General features: G+C 37.0%; 1 protein-coding gene across 5 annotated transcripts in view; it reads right to left on the bottom strand.

The window, feature by feature from the left end:
* Nucleotides 1-24,973, bottom strand: part of ATF7 (activating transcription factor 7) — a 94,407-nt gene extending 69,434 nt beyond the window's left edge. For 2 of the 5 annotated variants that reach the window (XM_079140891.1, XM_079140889.1), the window contains exons 1-2: nucleotides 24,856-24,973; nucleotides 2,452-2,520 (exon numbers count right to left, since the gene is read on the bottom strand). In XM_079140891.1, coding sequence (XP_078997017.1) covers nucleotides 2,452-2,499 — 48 coding nt within the window. In that variant the 5' untranslated portion in view covers nucleotides 2,500-2,520; nucleotides 24,856-24,973. The other 3 variants (XM_079140887.1, XM_079140888.1, XM_079140890.1) reach the window with 2 other exon arrangements.
* Between the last annotated feature and the right edge of the window lie 1,402 nt (nucleotides 24,974-26,375).

The following is a 26,375-nucleotide window of genomic DNA, read 5'->3' on the forward strand; positions in this document are numbered from 1 at the left end:
AGAATAAATATAATTTGAGTCAATGACAAGTGGATTACAAATAACTTTAAGGCCTCCAGGTAGTTCAAGAATGCAACCATTCCCAAAGGATAAAAGGAATGTGAGAGACAGGCCAAGGGTAGCTAACATTACCAAATTTATCTTCTCTGCCAGATTTTCACTATTTCATATAACATAAAGCAATCACAGTACATTTTGTAGAGATTCCACTCTAGAGTTATTTGTTACTAGATATTGGAAAAAAGTTTGAAGGAGACTAAATATAATTTCAGAACTATAATCTCACCTGAAAGTAGTTTGACATGCAAAGAAAATAAAGGAGTTAAAAAAGGAGTTAATCACACTGGCATCAAAGTCTTAAGGTGTTGCCTTCTTTTTTTTTTTTCTTTTATCTTTTCTTCTTCTTCTTCTTCTTTTTTTTTTTTTTTGGACTGGGGATTGAATCCAGGGGTGATTTATCACTGAGCTATAGCCCTAGGCCTTTTAATTTTGAGACAGGGTCTCCCTAAGTTACCAAGGCTGGCCTCGAACTTGTGATCCTCCTATCTCAGCCTCCCAAGTCACTGGGATTACAAGCATGCATCACTGCACCCAGTTCTATCCTTTTACCACGGAACAAGTAACTAGAATTCTCAAGAAGGTAGCAACTCCCTCAAGTGCAGCACCCACCTTCTCCGTGTGGTGGGAGAAAGCTTTGAGAATTGTAAGTCAGTGGTTATAATGCATTCTAATAACCAAAATATCATCACACAATTCAGAAAAGAGAAAGAAACATAGGGGCAGAAAGGCTTATGATAAAATAAAACCTAACAACCCAGGGAGAAACCACAGCAAAAATCCCTGTTTTCCTACATGTAGACCTCCCACCAAAAATTATTTTTTAAATAAGACATTTTTAAGAAGAGAAAATGAAAACAAGGAAACAAACACCAATTTTAGTGAATACTTCTCTTTTTTAAAAGAGAGCCTGAAGAGCTGCTATTTACATTGTTTTCCTCAGAAAGCTTAAGAGATGCTTTTCTTGTGTATTTCTTATTTTTATCATCCATTTTTATTTCTTTGAGAAATCCTTGTTTGGATAGTTTTAAGTATACTATATATAAATATACTTAAAGTCAGCACAGAAATTGAGTAATTTAAGCAATAAATGAAAAAATAAAGGTAAATATAAGAAAAATAAATCCTTTCAACAAAAAGGCAGATTTTTCCAGTAAAGAAGTGAAAAGGGTACCTACCAAGTTATTGGTTGTCATGGTCATAGTAAACAAATCAAATTCATATACAAAAAATTGGAGGGATCATTTCTAGGTTTGTTCTTTAATAAAGTTGTTTGAAAAGTGAAAATAAATTTGTCCTATTTTTCCAACTGTCTTCTATTGTTAAAAAAAATTAAAATATATACCACATGGGGAAACAAACAAGTCAGTAATAATGCCTTGACAAAGGCATTAGAATGCCTTGACAAAGAAACAGAAATGCATCTTAGGATGCTGAATATTGCAGAATACAACAGCTTTGTTGTTGTCTTATCTAAAAATTTCAGCACTTACGGAAATTTGGAATCTTCCCTCTGTCCATTTCTTGTTTACCATCCTCATCTCTTCTACTACTCAAAAAATTCTTAGTAATCTCTAGAACTAAACTCTTCTTTTTGTCTAGGTATTTACAATGTTTAATAGAACTAGTCTGCAATCTCACATACTACCAGTAAGTGTCACTGGACAATCACATGACTTACTTCTAAATGAACAGAAAGTCACCCTTCAGGGTCTATAAAATGAATTAATGAAAACAGATGAAAACTTCTTTTGAAAAAAAAAAAAAAAAACTTCTTTTGTATTCTTTTTTTCATTCTTTGTGAAACATAGTATTAACAGAGAGTCTAGGAAAAAGTTAAGAAGGTTACAAAAGGCAATTACAATAAAATTGCTTTATTAAAAAGGCATATGATGAAAAATATCTAACATACACACATATATGCAAAAAATTACATTTGAGCTAACAGAACAATGCATTTCATGGCCTTGTTTCATCAACAGGACAGACATTTTTTTTCTTACTTAAAAAAAAAACCCTGAAACTGGGGTTCACAATGAAGGCTATCTCTCCAAATATGTTAAGCAGACTTTTATATCCATGAGGATATTTCTAAACTTGCTTTATATTTAGATGGATAGCTTTACAAAAGAGGAGCGAGCAACATGTATTCTTCAACACTGTGTTGGAAAACAAACACCAGTGGAATAACAATATGGAAGAGAGCAAGGCAGATTTCATTATGGTAGAGTGCCTACACTTCCTCATAACTTGGATTTACACACTGCAAATCCTCTGATCTGATTACCTCCAGTGATCACGTAAAATACCGGCTTTAAACTCTTTGCCTTAGTGATAAAACAGCCACTTTGATTCACAACAAGACATTCACAATAAAGTATATTGTAAACGTACCTGTCCACAGCCTGGGGCATTGCACACAAACGGTCTGTCGTCTCCCATATTTCATATAGCTGAGCGGAGCTGAGGAGGGGGAGGTAGGGGAAAAGTTATGTTAAATACGCAGGAGCAAAAAAAATGTGCTTCAAAAATATCAAGCCTAGAAACAGGTGTTCCAAGAATGCCATCTATCAGAGCTGTAAACACAAGCTACTTTGAGGAGATCCATTAGACAGGTGGCATGTGATCTACTACTATGACTCAGTTGGAACTTTTAATTAGAAAAATTTAGACTTAAATAGTCAAGAATTTCAAACCTTTGCTAGATTTTCCCTTTCTGCTACAGAATATAACACACTTCTCTAGTCTGCTGAATTACAACCAGTGCAGTTTCCTATGTCAATAAATCCACTGAATGTTCGATGTGGAAGCCATATTTTTGAACTAGAGAAGACCAAAATTTGTCATTTAATTAATTAAGGGATTATAGGAGGGGTGCTCCATTTTACAGGGCCATAATCTGGCTCCCTGGTGTATAAACTACGAGACTGTTGGCAAGAGTCGTTTATCCCAGATTATTGCCAAAGAAAACAAAGCACCCATCCTATTGGGCTACATGGGAAATGATTTTCATTAATAAAAAAATAAAAATAAAAGCCTTTTTTCCCCACTGGGAGCCTACTCCTCCCCCCACCAATCGACTGAGGCAAATGGAGAAATATCGGTGCCCTTCCCCCTCTGATTCTATTTATGGCGAGGTTTTTAAAAGCAGCAATAAAACAAATGTCGACTCTTTGGGGGTTTACTGGGTGAATATGTTCCGGCTGTTTGTGCTGCTATCGGCCAGAGTTCTTAGGCTGCTCTGTTGCAGCCAACAGATGTGTGCTGCTGCAGGGGATAAAAGAAATGGCACTAAAAGGCATCACCATCCATCTCCTCTATTTCTCTGAAGAATTTAATAGGATTTATATATAAATTTGAATACTGAAACTAAATTCTCAAAATGTTGATTAAAATTCTTTGTCAAAGAATAATAATTCCAATCTGAATGGGTTGGGGAAATTTCTCATATGCCAACTAGGAATAAAAAGAGGTACAGATGAATAAATATTAGAAATGCAAATCACATTAAAAATATTTCCAAAAGATAAACACTATTTTGGAAGGGTAGAAGAGAAAAAATGGAAAGGAATGAAAATTAGCATTATAAACTAAATACCTAAAGAACATTTCCAAACATCTTTCCATAAGAGAGAAACCTAATAATTGAATCACATTCAATTATTTGAAGATTGGAAGTAATTTCAGAACTGTAACCAAATTTCAAATTTTATCTTGGAGATAAACAGAAATGTCAATCTCAGTCAGGCCTATATTAAATTAAAAAGTTAACAGGCTAGCATCAATCTGGTAACCAGAAAACCATACTTAAAATTCAGAGGGTAGCTAGGTAACATCTCTCTATTCTCTTAGGGTTCACTCAGATTAGAAATGAGTATTTCTGGCTGTCTAATCAGTAATTCCACAACTAATCGGTGCTTAAAATTGTGGGGTGCTCTATAAAATAGAGCATCTTGGTCATCTTTCAATATGATTGGAACATGGTCTAACCATGAAGGAAACTGATGCTGCAGCATTGCTGTAATGGAAGAGACCCTGTATGTACATACGTGTACACAGATTTATATCACATTTAGCCAGGATAAATTGCTTCAATAAATTCTGTTCCTAGGAGAGGCCAGCTCAAGCTGATGATTGGGTACTAGGAAATGAGAGCTTCATTCTTCTCCACACAGCCCCAGGACAAGGGAGTTTTCGGGTTTGTTTGTTTGTTTGTTTAAAATATATGATTTTTTTTTTTTTTTAGTACTGTTTGGAACCACAACATTGTGCAATAAATAAATAAATAAATAAACAAAAGCTAAAAGCAAATAAATATAAAGACCAAGGACATTATGGCTAAAAAGTCAGATCATTTCTAGAAAGCAATTTATCTCTGGAAGAAGTCCTAAACGCTGTGCTACAGATAATTTCACTTTCTAGTCCCAGAACCTGTTTTCCTAAATATAACTACAAAATGAAATTTTATTTCAAAAAGGGTCCCCAACGTATTTTCCAACCAGGAAGTAAACTATAAAGGCTAGAGAAGACACAAGAACTAGGTAAAATTCCTTACTTTTTATCTTAGTTCTGCTATTTGGATCTAAATGTTCTCATTTTTCTACTTAAAGGAGGAAATGGCTCCTGGCTGAGAAGGGGGCCAGCATGGCATTCAAAGTGATTAAATAAATTCTGGAATGATTTCCATGAGACCACAAAATTCAAACTTAACTTGGCTTTGCAGAGTCACACCACAATATATGGCTTCTAGACTTTATTTAATGGATCATGATTAGGAATTAGAGATAAGAAAACTGTATCCTTCCATCCCCAGTCAAAAAAAATGAAAAAAGAAACAAAAGAAAGAAAAAAGAAAAAAAAAATCATGTCTTTTGAAAAGAAAAACAAAAGGGTGAAAAAAAAAAACCACTTTGAAAAAAAAAAAAGCATTAAAATCTAACATAAGTAAGCATTTTCACTGCTCTTAAATATTAAATTGACATCCACTAACTAGGATTTCCTGCTTCCTTCCCAATTTGCTGGCCTTTGTTTTACAGTTTTCACCAAAGGGAGATCACAATGGGAGGAAGAACTTCGGCTTTTTTTCTTCAATACCCACAAGTTATTCTTAAATCATTCCCTTCATCTTTTGCCCTTTGTCATTTCCATATTTCTCATTTTAAAGAAAGCTTAAATACTTAACAACAATAAGAATGATCTGTCCTTTCCATTAAAAAAATCCACAAACATTTCTATTTTTAAAATTTCTCTTGCATTCTCTGCTGCATTAATTTATTAGTATAAAGAATCTTGTGGTTATTTCTGACATTGAAAATAAATTTTTAATTGCTAGAGAGGTCAAACAGGTTCTTTCAAAAACAAAAAGCAATGCATTTCTGTAGAATAAATAGGAGACAAAAAGTGAAATCTTCAATAATAACACTGACACTCACTAAAATTTAACTCACAGCTCATTTGTAACTACTGTGTGACAAAGTAGATCATGTGTCTGGGTATAGCACTCACAGTGTGTTTGTTGTCTCCTCAATCTATTTCTTTAGGATGAAACACAAGCACTTTATAGAACTAAACAATAAATAACAGGAGAGGGATACATACATTAGGAGGTACTGCCAAGGGTAAGTGAGATGCTTTCAGCAAAGATGGTAGAACAAGAAAAACAAAGATGCATTAAAAGGCTGTCCAAGAGACCAAGGTGTGTAGAGGAAAAGGCTCAGGTACTTGGAGAAGTCAGAATATATACATGATAAAATTTAGGACTTATTCAAAAGAGAAAGTTATCAGATTGCTATGAAAGAAGTTAAGAAAACACAAGGTTTAGGGGATGATTTTTTTACTAACTGAGATAATTTCAAAAAGCCTGTGTCAAATAGTTTTGTCAGAGCCAGAGGTAGATCCTAAACTCGTCAATGCAAAAGTAAGAAAATAGATTCCCTTTCCCTGTATATGTAGATCTATCTATCTCTTTTTGTTTTTGTTTTTTAATAGAATGAGGCTAGAGTCTATAGCTGAGGGCTACAAAGTTAATTCTCTGAATCTGGTTATGATATGATAATTTCTTTAGTAACCAATTGGTGTTAATAAGATGGTCCAATTCTTAAATATGTAATCAAAGCCATGTACAAATACAACCAGGAGCCTGGTGTTCCATTCCTAATGACAAAAGCAGACCTTACTACGTACAATAACAGGGCATTTGCAGCATAAACACCAAAGATTCATAGAAATCTAAAAGGGGATTAGATTCTCCTTCCTTCATTCAAAAAACACTACCATGGAACTATTAAGTGCCAAGTAAAATGAACAAAAAATAAAAAGACAGGAGGCTGAGGCAGGAGAATTATAAGTTTGAGGCCAGCCTTAGCAACTTAACAAGACTCTGTCTCAAAATAAAAAATAAAAAGGGCTGGTAATATAGCTCAGTGGTAGAGCATCCCTGGCTTCAATCCCTACCACCACCTTACTCACACACACAAAGCATAAATGCACACAAAGAAGTTAACCCTTAAATCTTTAACAAAACTTCAGCCAGAGCTGTTAAGACACACATTCCAGGGGCTGACGTTGTGGCTCAGTGGTAGAGCACTTGCCTGGCACATGTGAGGCACTAGATTCGATCCTCAGCACCACATAAAAATAAATAAAATAAAGGTATTATAAAAAGATATACATTCCAGCACAATAGCACATCAGTCAAACATACAGTGGAAAAGCACCTTTTAGGAGTACATATTTAGGCAATCTTTCTGAAAAGCAGCTTGGCAATATTTATATTGTCTTAAAACGTTTATTATCAGGCTGGGGTAATAGCTCAGTTGGTAGAGTGCTTGCCTTGCAAGCACAAGGCCCTGGGTTCAATCCCCAGCACCTCAAAAAAAAAAAAAAAAAGTTTATCATCATTTGAAAAAATCATTCTTAGGATTTTATTCTAAGACTAAAACCAGAAACACACCCTTTACGTATTAAAATGTTCATCATAGTCATTTTTATAACCAAAAATGAATAGGAATTGAATTTTTAAGAGAAATGGATAAATGTAAACAAAGTATTGCCTCATGACAGATTATTTAAAATGTTAAGAAAAACATTTTGAAAACTATTTAATGACATGAGAAAATGCTATAGATTAAATGATAAAAGCAGAATATAAGGCTGCATATGTGCCATAATTCCAAGTCTATAAAATAGCAAACAAAATAATAAGCATGCAAAATGATGAATTAACATCAAAATATTAATAAGGGTTATGTCTGGATATCAATGTTCTAGGTGATTCTATTTTCTTCTTTGTACCTTTATTATTGCTTAAAGTCTCTACAACCATCACAGATTGCTTTTAATAAATAAATTATAATGTAAGCTAAGAATGAGAATGCCTATCTGTATGACTGAAAAAAACTTGTCTTTAAATTAAGGCGGGGTGCGCTCGGGTTGGGCTCAGTGGTAGAGCACTTGACTAGCATGTGTGAGGCACTGGGTTCAATCCTCAACACCACAAATAAATAAATAAAATAAAAGTAAAAAATATTCATTGTAAAAAATATATTACTGTTAAGCTCAATAAAAGTTGTCAAAAAAAGAGCTGGAGTTGTGGTTCAGTGGTAGAGCACTTGCCTGGCATGTGTGAGGCCCTGGTTTTGATACCCAGTACCACATATAAATAAATAAAATTAAACAAAAGATCCATTGACAACTAATATATATATATATTTTAAAAATTGTTTTAAAAAATTAAAAAATAAAAAATAAATTAAGGGAGAGTATATTTGCCAGACTAGTCTAAAGCTCTAAATGTAAATTTAAAAATTGTAACAAGTTGCTCATTCTCTCCTACAAAGCAACAGAACCAACTGGCAAATTAAGTTCAAAATGGACCATCAACTGGGCACTGTGGTGCACACCTGTAATCCCAGCAGCTTGGGAGACTGAGGCAAGAAGACTGTGAATTCAAAGAGAGCCTCAGCAACTCAGCAAGGACCTAAGAAACTCATCAAGACCCTGTATCCAAATAAAATATAAACAAGGGCTGGGATTGTGGTTCAGTGGTAAAGTGTCCCTGGGTTCAATCTCTAGTACCAAAAAACAAAACAAAACAGAAAATGAAAATGGACCATCAAAAGTCTTTCTGAAATTATAAACTAAGTTTCATACAGAAAATAAACATAATAGAAACTTAAAACTTATATCCATACACAGAACAAACCAAGCAGTTTAAGATCGTCCCTCCTTTAATACCCCTGATTTTCAGAATCCCATAAATGCTTCCTAACAAGTATTAATTGTAGTAATAAATAACAATATTGATGATAAACAATTAGAAATTGACCCAACCATGTAAAACAAAGGGAATTCAGAGAGCTGAAACCAAGTTTAGCAGGTACTAAATGCTATTTAGCTCAACTAAAACCACGTTGAAAAATTTAGGCATCCATGAGCTCTGTTCCTTTATAATATTAAAAAGAAGCCAGGTTGGTGGTGCTCACCTGTCAGGAGGACTACAAGTTCAAGGCCAGCCTCAGCAATTGAGTGAGGCCCTAAGAAACTTAGAATCTCTCTCTCAAGAAAAAAAGGACTGGGTATGTAACTTAGTGGGAAAGTACCCCTGGGTTAATTCTCCAGTACCAAATAAATAAATATATTATTAAAAAGTAGAGAAGCAGCAGCAGCCAGAGCCTGGTGTGGTGGTACATGCTTATAATTCCACCAACCTGGGAAGCTGAGGCAGGAGGATCTCAAGTTCAAGATCTGCCTCAGCAATTTAGCAAGACCTTGTCTAAAGAGAAAAATCAAAAGGCTGGGATGCAGCTTAGTGGTAAAGCACCCCTGGGTTCAATCCCCAATACCAAAAAAGTGAATGAATGAATGAAATAAAAACCAGGCTAGGTATGATGATACATACCTATAATCCCATAGACTTGAGAGGCTAAGGCAGGAGGATTGCAAGTTATAGACCTGCCTCAGCAATTTAGTAAGACCCTGTCTCAAAATAAAAAAAAAAAAAAAAGCTGGGCATGGTGTTGCACACCTGTAATCCCAGCTACTTGGGAGCTGAGAAATCATGAATTTGAGGTCAATCATGGCAATTTAGCAAGATACTGTTTCAAAATAAAAAAGGGCTGGGGATATAAACTCAGTGGTAGAGAGCCCCTGGTTCAATCCCCAATATTGGGGGTGGGGAAGGAATGATATGCAAACAGTTCTTTTTAAAAAATATAACTCAGGATATCAATTTTCAAACTCTAAGAAAATTTTGCTGCTCCTAAGCCAAGACTACAAATGCTAAAGCTCTTAGGCACAGCTAGCAGTCTCAACATTTTATTCTCCATAGGACACTCAGTGCTGTTCTGATTTGCATTACATCTAGAAAACTGCCTTTGGGGATATATTTCAGTAAACATAAGAACATGAGACTATAATGCAGGTTGTGTGAACCCCAGAAAACAAAGTAGACTCAAGTTTTACTAGGCAACAGATTTTTTTTCTGGGGCGGGGGGAGGTGGGTGTGGTACTGGGGATTGAACCCAGAGGTGCTCTAGCACTGAGATATATCCCAACCCCTTTTTATTCTATTTTGAGGCGGATCTTGCTGGCCTCAACCTACAATCCTGCTAAAGTAGATTATTTAGGAACTGAAATTCTGATTAATTTTCCACTGTATTATTTGGCATCACAATAGTTGGGCATCTATTATCTCATTAGATAAGTCAACTGTCCCAAGAGGACAGTACTATAATCTTAAACTAATTCGCCTATTGTCTTACATCAACTAAGGTTTTGCTGTTGTTGTTTGGGTACTGGGGATTGAAACCAGGGTATTTTACCACTGAGCTAAATTCTCCAATCCTTTTTATTTCTTATTTTGAGACAGGGTCTCATTAAGTTGCTAAGGGTCTCTTGCTAAATTGCTGAGACTGGCCTCAAACTTAGGATCCTGTTGCCTCAGCCTCCTAAGACACTGGAATTACAAGCATGTATCACTCCATCAGGCTTCAATCAAGGTTTTGTAAAGCACTGCCACAGACTGGAAAACTGAGGCACAGAGTTAAAAAAAAAAAGTGGCAAAAAAGGAATCAAGAGATTGAGGTTGGTCGGAATCTTATCTTACATACTCCAAACAAGATACAAAAACAAATAATAATGAATTAAACAAACACTTCTGAAAAGAAGTGGCCAACAAATATATGGAAAAAGGTTCAACATCATTAACAGTTAGGAAATGCAAATTAGAACTACGCTGAGATTTCATCTCACAGCAGTCAGAATGGCAGTCATCAAGAATACAAACAATAATAAAAGCTGGAGAGGATGTGGAGAAAAACGAACACTTTCACACTGTTGGTGAGATTGGAAATTAGTACAACCATTATGGAAATCAATATGAAGGTTCCTCAAAAGACTAGGCATGGAACCACTATATGACCCAACTATAAATTCCTTTTTCCTAAAGAATTAAAGTTGGTATGCTACAGTGATACATGCATACTCATGTGTATAGCAGCACAATTTACAATGGCCAAACTATGGAATCAGCCTGGGTATGCATCAATGAATGAATGGATAAAGAAAATGTGGTATATAGTTTTATTCAGTCATAAAAAATGAAATTATGTCATTTGCAGGAAAATGGATGGAACTTTAGACTGTTCTGTTAAGTGAAATAAGCCAAACTCAGAAGGTCAAGGGCTGTATTTTTTTCTCTCATGTGGAAGCTAGAAAGGAAAAAGGAAAAGAAAGGCAGGGAGGGTAAGGATCTCATAAAAATTGAAGGGAGATCAGCAGAGGAAAGGGACCAAGGAGTGGAAGGAGGGGAGAGTGGGGGAAGGTTTGGAGAGTGATACTGGCCAAATTGTATTGTTATATTGTGTGCATGCACCAACATGTAACATTAAATCCCATCATTACATACAACTAAAATGCACCAATAAAAAATGTGGAAATAGGAAAAAAGATACAAAAATGGACAAAATGGACACATCTATTTATAACTTAGGAAAAGCTGAATGACAAATTGCATACTGTGTAACTGTTTATAAGTGAATCATGCATTTCCAATTTAGGTGTACAACAGGTGTTTCTTATATGTTTACAAATGAATGTCCCAAAACAAAAATTTGAGGGACTACAAGGTGTTGGAGTATATTTTTGTCTAAAATAAATTAAGTACAATAGTGCTTCCAGATCACAGGATAGATATGTTCTAAGACTTGAGGTGGATGCCTGAAACCACAGATGGTACCAAATTCTGTATGTAGTACATTTTTTTTCCTACACATCCTACAGCATTGCCACACAGTACCAGAGTTAATCTGTCCTTCCATGTTTTATGCCCTAGTGCATCTGTTACATCAATACTTTTGTGGTTTGGGGCCATCATTAAGTAAAATAAGGGTTACTTGAACACAAGCACTGCAATACTGTGACAGTCAATCTGATAATGGAGACAGCTGAGTGACTAAAAGACAGCGTACTATATGGATTCATGGACTGGCCAGACAAAGGGATGATTCATGTCCCAGGGTCCTGGAAGGGATAGAGTGGGATGGCACCAGATTTCATCACATTATTCACACAGCAATGCACAATTTAAAACACAAATTGTTTATTTCTAGAATTTTCCATTTAATATTTTCAGACCACTGTTTATAGGAGTGACTGAAACTCCAAAAAGTAAAACTGCAGATGGGGCAATGGGGAAAATGTAATGCTCAGTTTTCATATTTAACACATTTTACTATGGTTATTTTAAAATTCATAATCTAGTTATAACATATACTAGGGATTGGCAAACTTTGGCTCATGGGCCAAATCCAGCCTGCCATCTATTTTTGTGTAGCCTACAAGCTATAAATGGTTTTCACATTTTTAAATGATTGAAAAAAAAATCAAAGACTATTTTGTGACACATGAAAATTATATGAAATTCAAATTTTAGTGTCCATAATTAAAGTTATATTAGAACATATTTATGCTTATTCATTATATACCATGCATGGCTATTTTGTGCTACAATGGCAAAGCTGAGTAGGTACAAAGAAACCTCATGCCTACAAGGTCTAACATATTTATTACCCTGCCTTAGTTTGCCAGTTCCTCATATATGTAATAACTATCACAATACATAATTAGAATATCCTAATTACAAAGAATGCCAGAATTTATATGTTAATCTTTAATGTTTATCTATAATGTGACTATTCATTTTTTATTTAGATTTTCAAATTTTAGAATTAGGTTTTCTTAAAATAAGGTTAAGGTAGCTCAATAGTTCTCAAACTTTGCATATTCACCCAAGCACCTTGTAGAAATACAAACTCCTAGGTATCCTGGATTTTCTTGGTAGTAGGGCCAAAGAATTTACACTTTAAAAAATATCCTTTGTGGGGCTGGGGCTATAGCTCAGTGGTAAAGCATTTGCCTAGCATGTGTGAGGCACTGGGTTCAATTCTCAGCACCACATATAAATAAATAAATAATAAAGGTCCATCAACAACTAAAAAAATTTAAAAAGCAAAAATCCTTTGATACAAATGATCAGTGGTCCCTCTGTAAGACAGTAAGGTTGGAGAGGTCATAATCGCCACATGGAAAATAACTGTATTTTTCAAGTTTGGCATTATAAAACAGCAGTTCTCAAAGTGGGCTCCATGGATCTAGACAGATTTCCAAGACCCTTTCAGAGGGCTTATGGGGTTAAAATCACTTGTGGGCAAAAGATCTAACTTCACAGAAGAAGATGTACAAGCAATCAACAGATATATGAAAAAATGTTCAACATCTTTAGTAATAAGAGAAATGCAAATCAAAACTACACTAAGATTCCAACTCACCCCAATTAGAATGGCGATTATCAAGAACACAAGCAACAATAGGTGTTGGAGAGGATGTGGGGAAAAAGGTACACTCATACATTGCTGGTGGGACTGCAAATTAGTGCAGCCACTCTGGAAAGCAGTGTGGAGATTCCTTAGAAAACTTGGAATGGACCTACCATTTGTCCCAGCTATCCCACTCCTCGGCCTATACCCAAAGGACTTAAAATCAGCACACTACAGAGACACAGCCACATCAATGTTCATAGCTGCTCAATTCACAATAGCCAGACTATGGAACCAACGTAGATGCCCTTCAGTTGATGAATGGATAAACTGTGGTATATATATACAATGGAATATTACTCAGTTATAAAGAATAATAAAATTATGGCATTTGCAGGCAAATGGATGAAATTGGAGAATAGCATGTTAAGTGAGATAAGCCAATCTCAAAAATCCAAAAGAGGAATGATCTCACTGATAAGCAGATGATGACACTTAATGGGGGGTGGGAGTGGGACAAGAATGGAGGAAGGAGGGACTGTATAGAGGGAAAAGAGAGGTGGGAGGGATGGGGGGAAGGAAAAAAATAATGGAATGAATCAAACATCATTACTCTATGTAAATTCATGAATATGCAAATGGTATGCTGTTACTCCATGTACAAAAAGAAACAATATGTATCCCATTTGTTTACAATAAAAATAAATTAAAAAAAAAAAAAGATCTACTTAGCCCGGTGCAAAGGCACACACCTGTAATCCCAATGGCTCAGGAGGCTGAGACAGGAGGATTGAGAGTTCAAAGCCAGTCTCAGCAAGGGCGAGACACTAAGCAACTCAGTGAGGCCCTGTCTCAAAATAAAGTACAAAAAAGGGATGGGGCTGTGGCTCAGTGGTTGAGTGCCTCTGAGTTCAAACCCTGGTACACTGCCCCCTCCCCGCAAAAAAGGATCTATTTAAAGAGCAAGACACACCAATGCATTGTATTTATTTTTTTGGTACTGGAGATTGAATTCAGGTGCACTTAACCATTGAGCCACATTCCCAGCCCTTCTTATTTTGAGATAAGGTCTTGTTAAATTGCTTAGGGCCTTTCTAAATTACTGAGGCTGGCCTTGAACTTGCAATTCTTCTGCCTCAGCCTCCTGAGGAGTCACTGGGATTACAGACTTGTGCCACCACACCTGGCAAACCAATGCATCTTAAAGTACAGTATCAAAAGTTCACAGATTGGTTTCAGATTCTACGCTGCAGCTAATCTTTAAAAAACTGTCACTTTTCAGATTTTGGTGCTGTGCTAAAGGAGACTATCTATAATTACCTGAAAATAATATTTCCTTTTTCTATTCCATATCTGTGTGACCCTTGTTTTCCTTAAATACTTAAACCTAACAGACTACACATCCTAACAGACTACAGAAGCAGAGATGAGAAACTAGCTGTCTTCTGTTAAGTCAGATGTTACAACAAAGATTTAAAGTTCTTCCCTCTATTTTGAAACTACAGATACATTTATGTTAACATAAATTAGATTTGCTATTACTTTAAAATAAACTACTATTTTTAAACTTCCTTTTAAATTTCTAATATGCTAAATATCAACAGATACAACTCAGATAAACAAAAATCTCTTTGGAGTCCTCAGTAATTTTCAAGAGTATAAAGGAGTGAAATACTAAAACCAAAAAGTTGGAGATCTACTACTTTAAGAAATAGAAGAACAGACTTGGGAGGCTGAGGCAAGTTGAAGACTACCCTCAACAAATCAGTGAAGCCCTAAGCAACTTAGAGAGACCCTGTCTCAAAACAAAAAAATTAAAAGGGCTGAGGATGTAGCTCAGTGGTAAAGCACCCCTGGGTTCAAGCCTCAGTAACAACTACCATAAAAATAAAGAAAGGAAGAAAAGAAAATAAAGAAATACAAAAACAGACAGGTGTGGTAGCACATGCCTGTTATCCTAGTGATTTGGAAGTGGAGGTGAGGAGGATGGCAAGTTTGAGGCCAGCCTTGGCAATTTGGTGAGACCCTGTCACACACAAAATAAAAAATTAAAATGGCTGGGGGGTGCAGCTCCGTGATAGAGCATGACTTGGTTCAAATTCCAGTACCAAAACAAACATACAATAAGAGCAATGGAGTACCTAGATAGATCAATTAAACAGAAGATTGAAATTATTTCTGGATTTTAGGATCAGACATACAGGGATGGGTTTCAAAGAAAGAAGCCAGTTAAACAGATCAAATAGTTTCACAGCAAATGAATGAAAACAGATGTGGGTGAGAATTACGCTGAATCACAAGTTAGGCAATACTCCGCCAAAGCTTAGACCCTATCTTGAAGCAGTTTTATATAAGCGATTACCTGACTAGAAGCTAGAAGTTTTCTGCTTGTTGTTTTGTTTTGTTTAAGGCTCTCTAGAGTTTTGGAAGATTCAAAGGGTTATTTTGAGCTAACCCCAGAAAGGTTAATAGAGCAAAAACAAAGAAGTTACAAATTGGTAAAGTGACAGCAGGATAACTAGAGAACATTATAACTAACAATGTTTGTCCTCAATGTGCATTTTGTTTTTTATTTAAATTTTTGTAGTACTTGGGATTGAATTTTTAATTGTCTGCAGTGCTGAGGATTGAACCCAGGTCTTTTAAGCATACTAAGCAAGTACTCTACACTGATCTACACTTCTCCAGCCCCTCCCTTCAATGTATATTTTAGAAGTAGAAAATTTTCTGGAAATTGGTAGGATGTCAATCAAAAAACAAATAAAAAATTGTTTTGTTTTGTTTTCTCTGCTTGTTTTCAGGTAGTTTGATCCCTAAAACAATTAGCCAATCTACTCAAAACACTGATCTTTAAGTATTAGTTTTAAATCCTTATGACTCAGGCTACAAACGAACACAACAGACTTTTATATTAAAACCTCAGTATGGTGGGCTGGAGTTGTGGCTCAGAGGAAAGCACTTGACTAGCGTGTGTGAGGCCCTGGGTTCAATTCTCAGCACTGCATATAAATAAATAAAATAAAGGTCCACTGACACCTAAAAAAAAATATTAAAAAACCCCAAAAACCTCAGTATGGATTTGGTTCTGGATAAGAAAAAGCTACAATTCTCACAATGATAATTACAGGGAAGCTTAGAAATTCTCAAGAAAAAATTCTATTTTCAAAGTCTGTTCTGATATCTGTAACAAAGTGTTCTATCTGGGATATTCCAACACTCACTGACTGATGCTCACTAGTCTCAAACATAGGAGTAAAAATATTACCAAACTACTGCTTAAGGATTACTTTAAGAATAAGTTTAAAAATGGTGCTATAGGAGTATATTGGTACAAAAAATATGTTAAAATAAAACATAGTGTTAAGTTTGATAAAGCTTAAATAAATATTATTGGCAAGAAACTTGGTGCTGACATAAATCATTTACAGTAATCGTGTGTTACAGTCAATAAATCACCTTAATTTTATAATAGTTATTAAGCACTCTTCTTTCAAAACGAGTGGCTATGCTATTCGGGCATTGTGGCATATGCCAGTAGTCCTAACTACCCTGGAGGCTGAGCAGGGAAGACTGCAAGTTTGAGGCCAGTCTCAGCAATTTAGCAAGACCCTGTTTCAAAATAAAAAGGGCTGGGGATGTAGCTCAATAGTAGAGCACCTCGGGAATTTGACCCCCAATACTGAGGGTTAGTGGTGACAATGGGGGAGTGGGGAATAGCGGGGGGGGGGGGGGGGGGGGGGGGGTTGCGGCGCTGGAGATGAACCCAGCACCTTGAACATGCTAAGCACATACTCTACTAATGAGATGCAACCACAAGCAGTACTGTTGTTGTTTGTTAAACTGAAAAGAAAAAAAAAAGTTTTTTCTATCGCAATGTGTTAAGTCTCAAATAAAATTTGACCAGGATAGCATATAACCCTTCCCTGCCTACATCAGAAAGCACTTTACCTGACCAGCAGGGATAGCATGTGCCTGTAATCCCAACAGCAGCAGCAGCTTGGGAAGCTGAGGCAGGAGGATCACAAGTTCAAAGCCAGCCTCAGCAATTTAGCAAGACCTTGCCTCAAAATAGAAAACTGAGAAAGAGCTGGGGATGTGGCTCAGTGGATAAACCCTGCTGGGTTCAATCTCTGGTACAAAAAAAAAAAAAAAAGCCAGGTGTGGTGGCCCATGCCAGTAATCCCACTGACTCCAGAGGCTAAGACAGGAAGATCACAAATTTGAGGCCAGTCTCAGCAATTTAATGAGACCATCAACAACTTAGTAAGACCTTGTCTCAAAATAAAAGATAAAACAGAAAAAAGGGCTGGAGAAGGAAGGAAGGAAGGGATGGAGGGAGGGAGGGAGGGAGGGAGGGAGGGAAAGAAGAGAAGAAAAAGAGAAAATTGGGTTTTGTGAAAAAGTGGGGCTATGAAAGAACACTGTTACAGCAGAGGCCAAAACCACAAGTTCACAAAGTAACTTTGTAAGCTAAATCTTGGCTCCCATTAGGCTTTCATAAACTGATATTAAGGAGGAATTCAATAATGAATAGAAAAGAGAAACTTTTTGCAAAGTCAGGACTCAAATGTATGAGAACAATTGGGTTTAAAATTAGCAAAAGATGAGAAAGAGCTAACAAATCTAAATCTTAAGACTTCAATAAAGACTACAGTTCAGGGCTGGGGATACAGCTCAGTTGGTAGAGTGCTTGCCTCACAAGCACAATGCCCTGAGTTCAATCCCCAGCACCACCAAAAAAAAAAAAGAAGACTACAGTTCTAACTCCCCTTTGGTTTAGTTAGGAATCTTTCTTAATTGCCAGCCCTACAAAGTTTTAAGAACCAAGTTTATCTTTTCATACAAATGTTCCTGAGTTGTTTAACACTCATCCTTCCTCACAACGGAAGACATACAGCAAATGTTGACTTTCGAAACTGAACTGAATTTTGCTTCACTGCATACAGGCAATCACTACATTATTCAGAAGACAAAAATAGAAAAAGAAAAAAATCTAAACAAAAGAACAACTAGAGAAGGAAAGGCAACAAAGTATTATGATTCAACAGAAAAATGAAACAACCAACATTCTTTCAAAACAAGTGTCCACCAGGGAAATGCTGAAGAGAAAATGTCATGATAAAATATTTTTAAGATATGAAATGACCCCAATGCAAAATATTTGTTGTCATTGATTTTTGTTTTGTTTTTAGTTCAAAGGAGTTATTACTTCTTACTGTTTATGTTCCTTACTTTCTATTTACCCATTCCCACTGGGTCAGTACCATTTCATTTCATTTTTCTTACAGTCTATTTTTCTTCCTGATTTTTCAATTTTAAGTTCCTTGATCTGAGTTCTCACTTATGAATGTTTGCACTAGAAAGGACCTTGAGGGGTCATTAAGTCTATTCACCTGCTTTCCAGAATTCATAATGAAAAGTATCAGAAGAATGAGAAGGTATATATATCTGCACAAACATTTCCATTCACAATTTTCAATTTTTAAAAAAATGAAAGTAAAAATTAAAACCTCAAAAGAGGAAGGTGCTTTAAAAATGTATTTATCAGCTAAAATTGCTCAAACATAAATTCAACTGTCAGGTCTAAAATTAACATGCAGGAAAGTTGTTGGCTGCCAATAAAAAGTTTTTCGTCCCTAGAGATGTCTTCTGTGTTCTATCTGGTCTGTGGCACCATTTTACCTCTAGCACATACCCTGACAAATTTAGACCACCACACCAAGAAACTATGATTATAAATGGCAATGGTATACATGTGTGTGTGCATGTGTGCGTGTGTGTGTGTTTACAGTTGGTATAGGTTTTTATTCCAAACAGTTTATGGGGAAGTTACAATAAAAACTGTTCTAAGGGCAGTAGTTTAATTATCTTGATTTCTCAATATATTCAAAAAATGACGGTTCTTCCTAAAAATGGGTTTCTAAAACAGAATGTCATCTGATGTCAAAAAATATGCAACTATAAATAAACTGTTAATTATTTCATGATTATTTAAAAAAAAAAACAAACAGAAGAAGAAAAGCAAGTAGGACAGCCTCAAAACCATAAGTCCTAAAAATGGAGAATATAATTTTAATTTTTTTTAATTGTGAGAGGTAAAGAATAGAAATTATAGATTGTAAAATAGATGTTATTTCCCAGGAAGACTCTAAAAGGAATTAAATAAATTGTTTATGAACGATTAGCAAATTATACAGTTATCTGAAAACACTAGTATAAGACAGCTGAACAGCAACTAATATCTAACATCAATTTTTCTTTTCTTTTCTTTTGACAGCACCAGCCTAGGAGCTGAGGGATGTAGAGGAGACAGAATATATTTTGGATTCCAACAGGACATTTCTTCAATTTTTTTTTTTTTTTTTTTTTTTTTGCCAGGGGTACTGGAGATTAAACCCAGAGGCACTTTGTCACTGAGCTACATTCCCAGCCCTTTTCATTTTTTATTTTGAGACAGGGTCTTGCTAAGTTGCTTAGGGCCTTACTAAATTGCTGAGGCCAACCTAGAACTGCAATCCTCCTCAGACTCCTGAGTTGCTAGAATTACAGGTGTGCGCCACCACACCTGGCTCAATAGGATACTTCTGGATACATCATAGAAAATATAGATAATATAAAACAGCAAATGGGATTCATAACTGATTTCACCTAAAAGGTTACCAGACTAATGTTAACGGAATGATAGTCTACTGATGTTTTACAGCATTTCTCCACCCTTACACCAAAGATCTACAATGAAAACACAGGCTTCCTTTTATCAAGTTTGCCAACAAGACAAAAATATGAGGAATGCTCAAGAGGTTAAAATAGTTATTGAAGCTAAAATAAGCAGCCCAAGTCAATAGAATGATAAAGACAGATAAATATAAAGTTTTCAATTACATTAAAAAAAACCCACCAAACTAATGTGACCTTAGGCTTTACGAACAGAGGTGTAGAGTCTAGTAAAAAGAAGCCATGTTCCCCACAACCAGTTCCCATATTTTGTATCTATCAGATTTTATCTGAGATTCAGATGTAGATAAGGAATCCTAAAAACTCAGATAACTAAGTTGATAAAGAGCCTAAATTTGTTAAAAATGTCAGTTAAGGGAAAAACTGAAAGAACTTGGGATGTTTACCCAGAAAAAGATGCCTCATCAGGCACAACTGTCATCAAATATCTGAAGTCTACTGTGTTGACAAGGAATTAGTTTTACTTATTGTGGCGTCAGATGACAGAACTAAAGAGTTTCATCACAATGTAGAGAATGTTCTAAAAGTAGAACTCCAATAATGGAGCAGGGTATCTGTGAAATGGAGATCTCTTCCATACAACATGTGTTTTCACCTATCATGATGTACTTGTTCCCAAAAGAAACCTAGTGGGGAAGACAACTTGTTTTTGTTTGTTTGTTTCTTTTGGTACTAGGGATTGAAACCAAGGGAAGCTTTACCCAAGCTTTTTTTTTTTTTTTTTTTTTTTTTTTTAATCTGAGATAGGGTCTTGCTAAATTGCTGAGGCCAGCCTTGAAATTGTGATCCTCTTGCCTCAGGCTCCCAAGTCACTGTGATTATAGGCACAGGTCACTGCACCTGGTGGAATAAAACATTTAAAAAATGTTTCATTTGACCTTTTTCTTTAAGCTGTCAATGAACTTAATTTATTTATTTACATGTAGTGCTGAGAATCGAACCCAGGGCCTTGCACATGCCAGGCAAGCGCTCTACCACTGAGCCACAAATCCAGCCCCTAGTTTGACATGTTTTTAAAGTGATAGACTTTTTCAAGACCTTCAAAATCAAAGAATCATTTTCAGAGATACCAACAACAAAGGAAATGAACATTTAAAAAAATTTTAATGAATGCTGCATTTGTTTGTCTCAAAGAAACAACATCCATACAATAACATGAATATCTTTACCATGGGATTGGGTGCAATTACTTGCCAGTCTGTTAACTAGTCCCAAGAAGAGAGCTATCTTTATTATACGCTTATATGACAGTGATATTTGCCCCACCTAAAACTTCTTTGCAAGGAGAAGGCTCCTCCTTATCATACATGGATAGACAAGGAGGCTGTAGTAACACTGTACCCTCCCACTACTACAGCTTAGGAAATAGTCTTGACATGTACAAAACAGTATCTTTTGAGAACTTTGGAGCAGCTGTATTCAGACAAGAGTTAAGAACTTTATTTGAGGCAAAGCAGTAGCTTAAAGAGTTGGTTGAAAAAACAATTTTCACTTTGGGTTAGAAGTGAAGAGAGGAAAGAGAATGAGATACAGTAACTAAAGCTATTAACCTTTTAAAGCTATGGTAAACGATGGTGTTTAAAAATTATAACACTGAGGGCTGAGGTTGTGGCTCAGTGGTGGAGGGATTGCATCCCATGTTTTGTGAAACACTGGGTTTAAGCCTCAGCACCACATAAATATAATAAACATATAAAATAGTTATTAAAAAAATTGCAACACTGTTCATGGTGGTACAAGCCTGTAACCCCAGCAGTTTGGAAGGCTGAGGCAAGGATTTCAAGTTCGGGGCCAGCTTCAGCAATTTAGCAAGACCCTGAAGAAAACTCACTGAGACCCCATCTCAAAATAAAAAATAAAAATGGTTGGGGACTTAGCTCAATGGTAAAGTGCCCCTGGATTCAGATCCCAGTACGTACGCACACACACACACACACACACACACACACACACAAAGGGGCTGGGGATACAGCTCAGTTGGTAGAGTGCTTGCCTCGCATGTACAAGGCCCTGGGTTCAATCCCCAGCACCAAAAAAAAAAAAAAAAAAAAATTACAACACTGACTCTACACCTTGATCCATAAATTGAAAGATGAATAATGTTATCACTTTAGTTTTCTGCTAGGTGGTTAACACTAGTGAGAATAAAACAAACAAACAAAACCCTTACACTTAATAGTGCTCCAGTTAAAGCCATCACAAATTCTAGATGGGGTCAGGTGCTGTGGCCCACAACTCTAATCTGTTACTGGAGAGGTTGAGGCCAACCTCAGCAGTTTATCAAGACTCCCAGCAAATCAGTGAGACCTTGTCTTAAAATAAAGGCCTGGAAATGTAGCTCAGTGGTAAAGTGCCCCTGGTTCAATCCCAGTACAAAAAAAAAAAAGAGATTGAAACACCAAAACAATTTACTTTTGCTTTCTCAGTGGGTATTTTTTTGTGCTACAGTCAGGCAAAATGTGAAAATGTTCTGAATGTCCAATGGTAATGCTCCTAACATGAAATACTGGAACCCAACTCAGTAGTTAACAATAATGGATCAGAAATTAATTAGTCTCAATGTGCTATAGGGGCAACTTTCTAGCCAAGAAGAAAACTTTCAACTAGTTGCTGAAAACCAAAGGTTAATACAAAACTACAAACTCTGATCCAGGGGTGGGCGCACATGCCTATAATCCCAGGGACTGGGGAGGCTGAGACAGGAGGATCACAAATTCAAAACAAGTATCAACAATTTAGTGAGACCCTCAGCAACTCAGTGAGACTCGAAATAAGAAAATGAAAAGGACATGGGCCGTAGCTCAGTGGTAAAGTGTTCCTGGGTTTAACCCCCTCTACCAAAACAAACAAACAAAACTACATACTCTAGTTTATCTTCATATGTTAGCTTTACTGATATTTCAGACATTAATGCCATATCAAAAGTAAAAAAAGAAGTTGGGTGCCAGGGTACATGCCTGTAATTACAGCTATCTGAGAGGCTGAGGCAGGAGGATAGATAGTTCAAAGCCAGCCTCAGCAACTTAGCAAGGCCTCCAGAAACTGCAAGACCCTGTCTCAAAATAAAAAATAAAAAGGGTTGGGGATGTGGCTCAGTGGTTAAGCATCCTTGGGTTATATACCTGGTACCAAAAAAAGGAAAAAGAAAAAAAAAAGGAATGTAAAAGAAAAATCTATGCCAAAAAAGTTATTGATTGGCTGTATTCATCCAACTCATTCTTAAATGATACGTAACTATTAAACAAAGGGCAAAGGCCTGTCCCGTTTCTGTATAGAATTAAGAACAAACTGGTAATACTACTTATACAGCTGCCAAACTTTTCTTTAGCTTCTTTTCTTACAGACACTATATTTCGCAATACTCTCCACTTTCCTTACTACATCTTCCATGTTTCTATACAAATTGTTTTATTTCCCCAACCCTTGCTCTAAGATATGACACATCTTTAGTTTGAGTTCAGATGCAAAGGAAAAATTTTCACTTTCCTGAAATATGTCTACCACTTTAAAAAATATAGGGCTGGTGCTGTAGTTCAGTGGTAGAATGCTGGCCTAGTGTGCACAAGGTCTTGTGTTCAATCCGCACCACAAAAAATTAAAAAATAATACAAATATAAGCTAATTAAAACTATCTACAACCAACCATTTAAAAACTTCAAGAATGGGAGGAGGGAATGTGGGTTCCCCTATAATCCCAGAAGCTCAGGAGGCTGAAGCAGGAGGACTGCAAGTTGGAGACCAGCCTCAGCAACTTAGCAAGGACATATGCAACTTTGTGAAACCCTGTCTCAAAATAAAAAATAAAAAGGGCTGGGGATGTGGCTTAGTGGCAAAGTGACTCTGGGTTCAATTCCTAGTACCAAAAAAAAAAAAAAAAAAAAAAGAAGTATAGAAGCCACATTTAACAAAATAAACTTTTATTTTAGTATATCTGTGCTTAGAACACCTATAGAGACTTATGTTTCTACACAAATTATACTGCCAAATTTTAAATATAGAAATCGAGTGAGTTTGCTGAGGAAAATCTGCACACCTCCACAAACCTATCCTTAATACAACAGGAACCTGATATACTCAAATATCCTCTGTTAAGTAGAAAACAAAATTTTAAAGTTAGGCAAGTTGCAACGAGGGAATCTGGGAAGGAGGTGCCCAGGGTAGTAAACACGGGAGTGAAGAGAACATAACAAACAATTCAAAGCTACATATAAGTCCCTATGGGGCTCCTTAAGCCCCAAGCTCACATCTCTGCTTTGGAAGAGATTGAAGTTTGGTAAGGGGAATAGAGGGAGAACAAAAATCTGAGTAATGATGAGTATTCTATTTTCTTTTTCCCGACCCCTATCTCAGTATTCTTGCAGGCTGAGTGCCATAACCACCAGAAGGCCTAAGTCAACGTCCCAGCCTTCTTTACATACCTAGGCTAAAGACCTGTATACATCAGCCGTCTTCTTTCCAAACATCTCCCTTATCCCTTTCGACTCCCATACCATTTCCAAAGCCAAGACTTCTGGAGATTCAGCCCATTCCTACTGTCTTCCTAAACTCAATCACTTACATTTTCTCCAAATCTATACTTTCTCTCTGATATTTTTATTAATTCAGTAGAAATGCCATGACCCTCATTTTCAATGATTTACCCCTATTCATCTTTCTAGCCAAATCCAATGCACGTTTTCACCTGATCAAGGGTTTTGTTATCACCTACTTTATTCTACCTCTTACAGATTACCCCTGCCTTTTCCAATGCCAAGTCCCTAACCCTACTCTGGGAAGTCCTGGGTCTTCAATATAGTTTAGCAGTCCTCCTCTTTCTCCCATTCCACCATCCTTGTATTAGGCTCTACTAGACTATACTTCCTTCAAGATTCAACTCCCCTCTCCTTGCCACGCCCTGTGCCCCCCGGGGCTACTTACCCCAAGTTCTCCCCACACTTCGGGCCTCTGGCCCCGCCTTCCTCCAAAAGGAAGGAGGCGGGAGGAGGGAGAGAAGAGGGGCGGCACTCCGCAAGGCAAAAGCGATCTCCCATTAGCGCTCATCGCCGCCAATCGTGGCTTCCTTCTCTCTTATTGGTCTTCTTTAGCCTAAGCCCCACCCTCTTCCTCAGACAGGGCCCGGCCACCGCCTCAGCGCCCCCGTCCAACACAGACTGGGAGGGGAGACCCCAGCCCGGGACGCTGTGACTGGCCAGAGTTGAAGGGGAGACTGCTGTCAGATCATGGACTAGCTAATGTTAACAGGACTCACCCGCTGGTAGCTCCGTCGCCTCCCGCCCGCCCGCGCTCGGTCCCACAATCTGTCTCCAGCTCCTCCTTTTCCCCCCTCAGCGAAGCAGATACTTTCCTCCCGTCCGGCCAGGCGAGCTTACCTCTCGCGAGAAGTTGCGGGGGGAAGGGCGAGACTCGTGGGGGCTGAGTTGGAGAGGGGCTGAGGGGCGGGGCTTACAGTGGGCAGGCCTGAGGTGGAAGGCTGAGTACTGTATACACAGGTCACACGTGTTCGGCTGTAGAAGCGGGAGGGAAGAAAGGAAAGAGAGGAAATAGAATCTTCACAGGTATCTGTAGTGGAGCAAAAATTCTAGGGAATGAGATGATTTCACGGAGCACACTTTAAAAGCTAGAATATTGGGCTGGGGATAAACTCAGGGGTAGACAGCTTGCCTGCTATGCCGTGAGGCCTTGGGGTCAATCCCAGAAATAACTAGGAGTGGGGAAGAAACTGCTCTTAGTGTTGAAAGAAAGCCTCTTTCAGAAAGTAACATTTAAATCAGGAGTTGAATTATGAGGCAGCCTTCAGAAGATTTTTGTGAAAGTGTAGTCTAAGTGAAACCTAATGAGCCAGGCTGAATGGGAAGGCCGAGGCAGGTGGGTTCCAAGTTTGAGGCCAGCCTCAGAAATTCACCGAGACCCTAAGCAGCTTAGTGAGACCCTGTCTCAAAAGTGGAAAAAAAAAAAAAAATCAAAAGGATTGGAGATGTAACTCCTTGGTACTAAAAAAGAAAAAGAAATAAGAAACCTAATGAAAGAATGATGAACTACTAAACTATATTTAAGACTCTATACTGAAAAAGAAAAAAAGACTATACCTCAATAAAGCTATTAAAAACAGGGCAAAGGAGGAACTAAGCAAGTTAAACATGGGATTTCAGGGTTTCAAACAGGTGAGTAGATGTATTTTCTTCTTTATGAGCACCTTACCATCACTGTGGTCACAGTTTTCTGCTCTGTGTGTGTGAGACTGTATGAGGTGAGGGAATGAGGATGATGGTAGTAAGAGTTCAACTCCAAGAACTATCTACTTGTAAAAAAATGTTAGGATTGTTTCTACTACTCTCCAGAGTCAGGTACTTCCTTTATGGCAAAGTAATATAAAATACCCTTAGCCCTAGAACTGGAGTGAATACATTGGAAAAAGCAATCCACCAGTGTAGCAATCCTAGCGCTGTTTTATAAGCCCTATGGCCTGGGGTGAGATGTTTCTCTTAAGACTGTACAGTGAGAATGGAAATCCCATTTTAGTCAAAGAGTTAAAATGATCCAGTGAGATACATGAAAATGCTTGGCAATTTTTAAAAAGCACTGTAGAGTTAAGGGTATATGTAGCTCAGGAGTAAAGAGCTTTTCTAGCATGTGTGATGCCCTGGTTTAGTATCGCAACACAAAAAAGTGAAAAACAAAGCAATCCCAGCTACTTAGGAGGCTGAGGCAGGAGGATCACAAAATCAAAGCCAGCCTCAACAATTTAGTAAGAGTCAGACTTGATGAAAA

This window comes from Sciurus vulgaris (genome assembly GCF_902686455.1).
Source record: "Sciurus vulgaris genome assembly, chromosome: 5".
NCBI classification, from domain to species: Eukaryota; Metazoa; Chordata; class Mammalia; order Rodentia; family Sciuridae; genus Sciurus; species Sciurus vulgaris.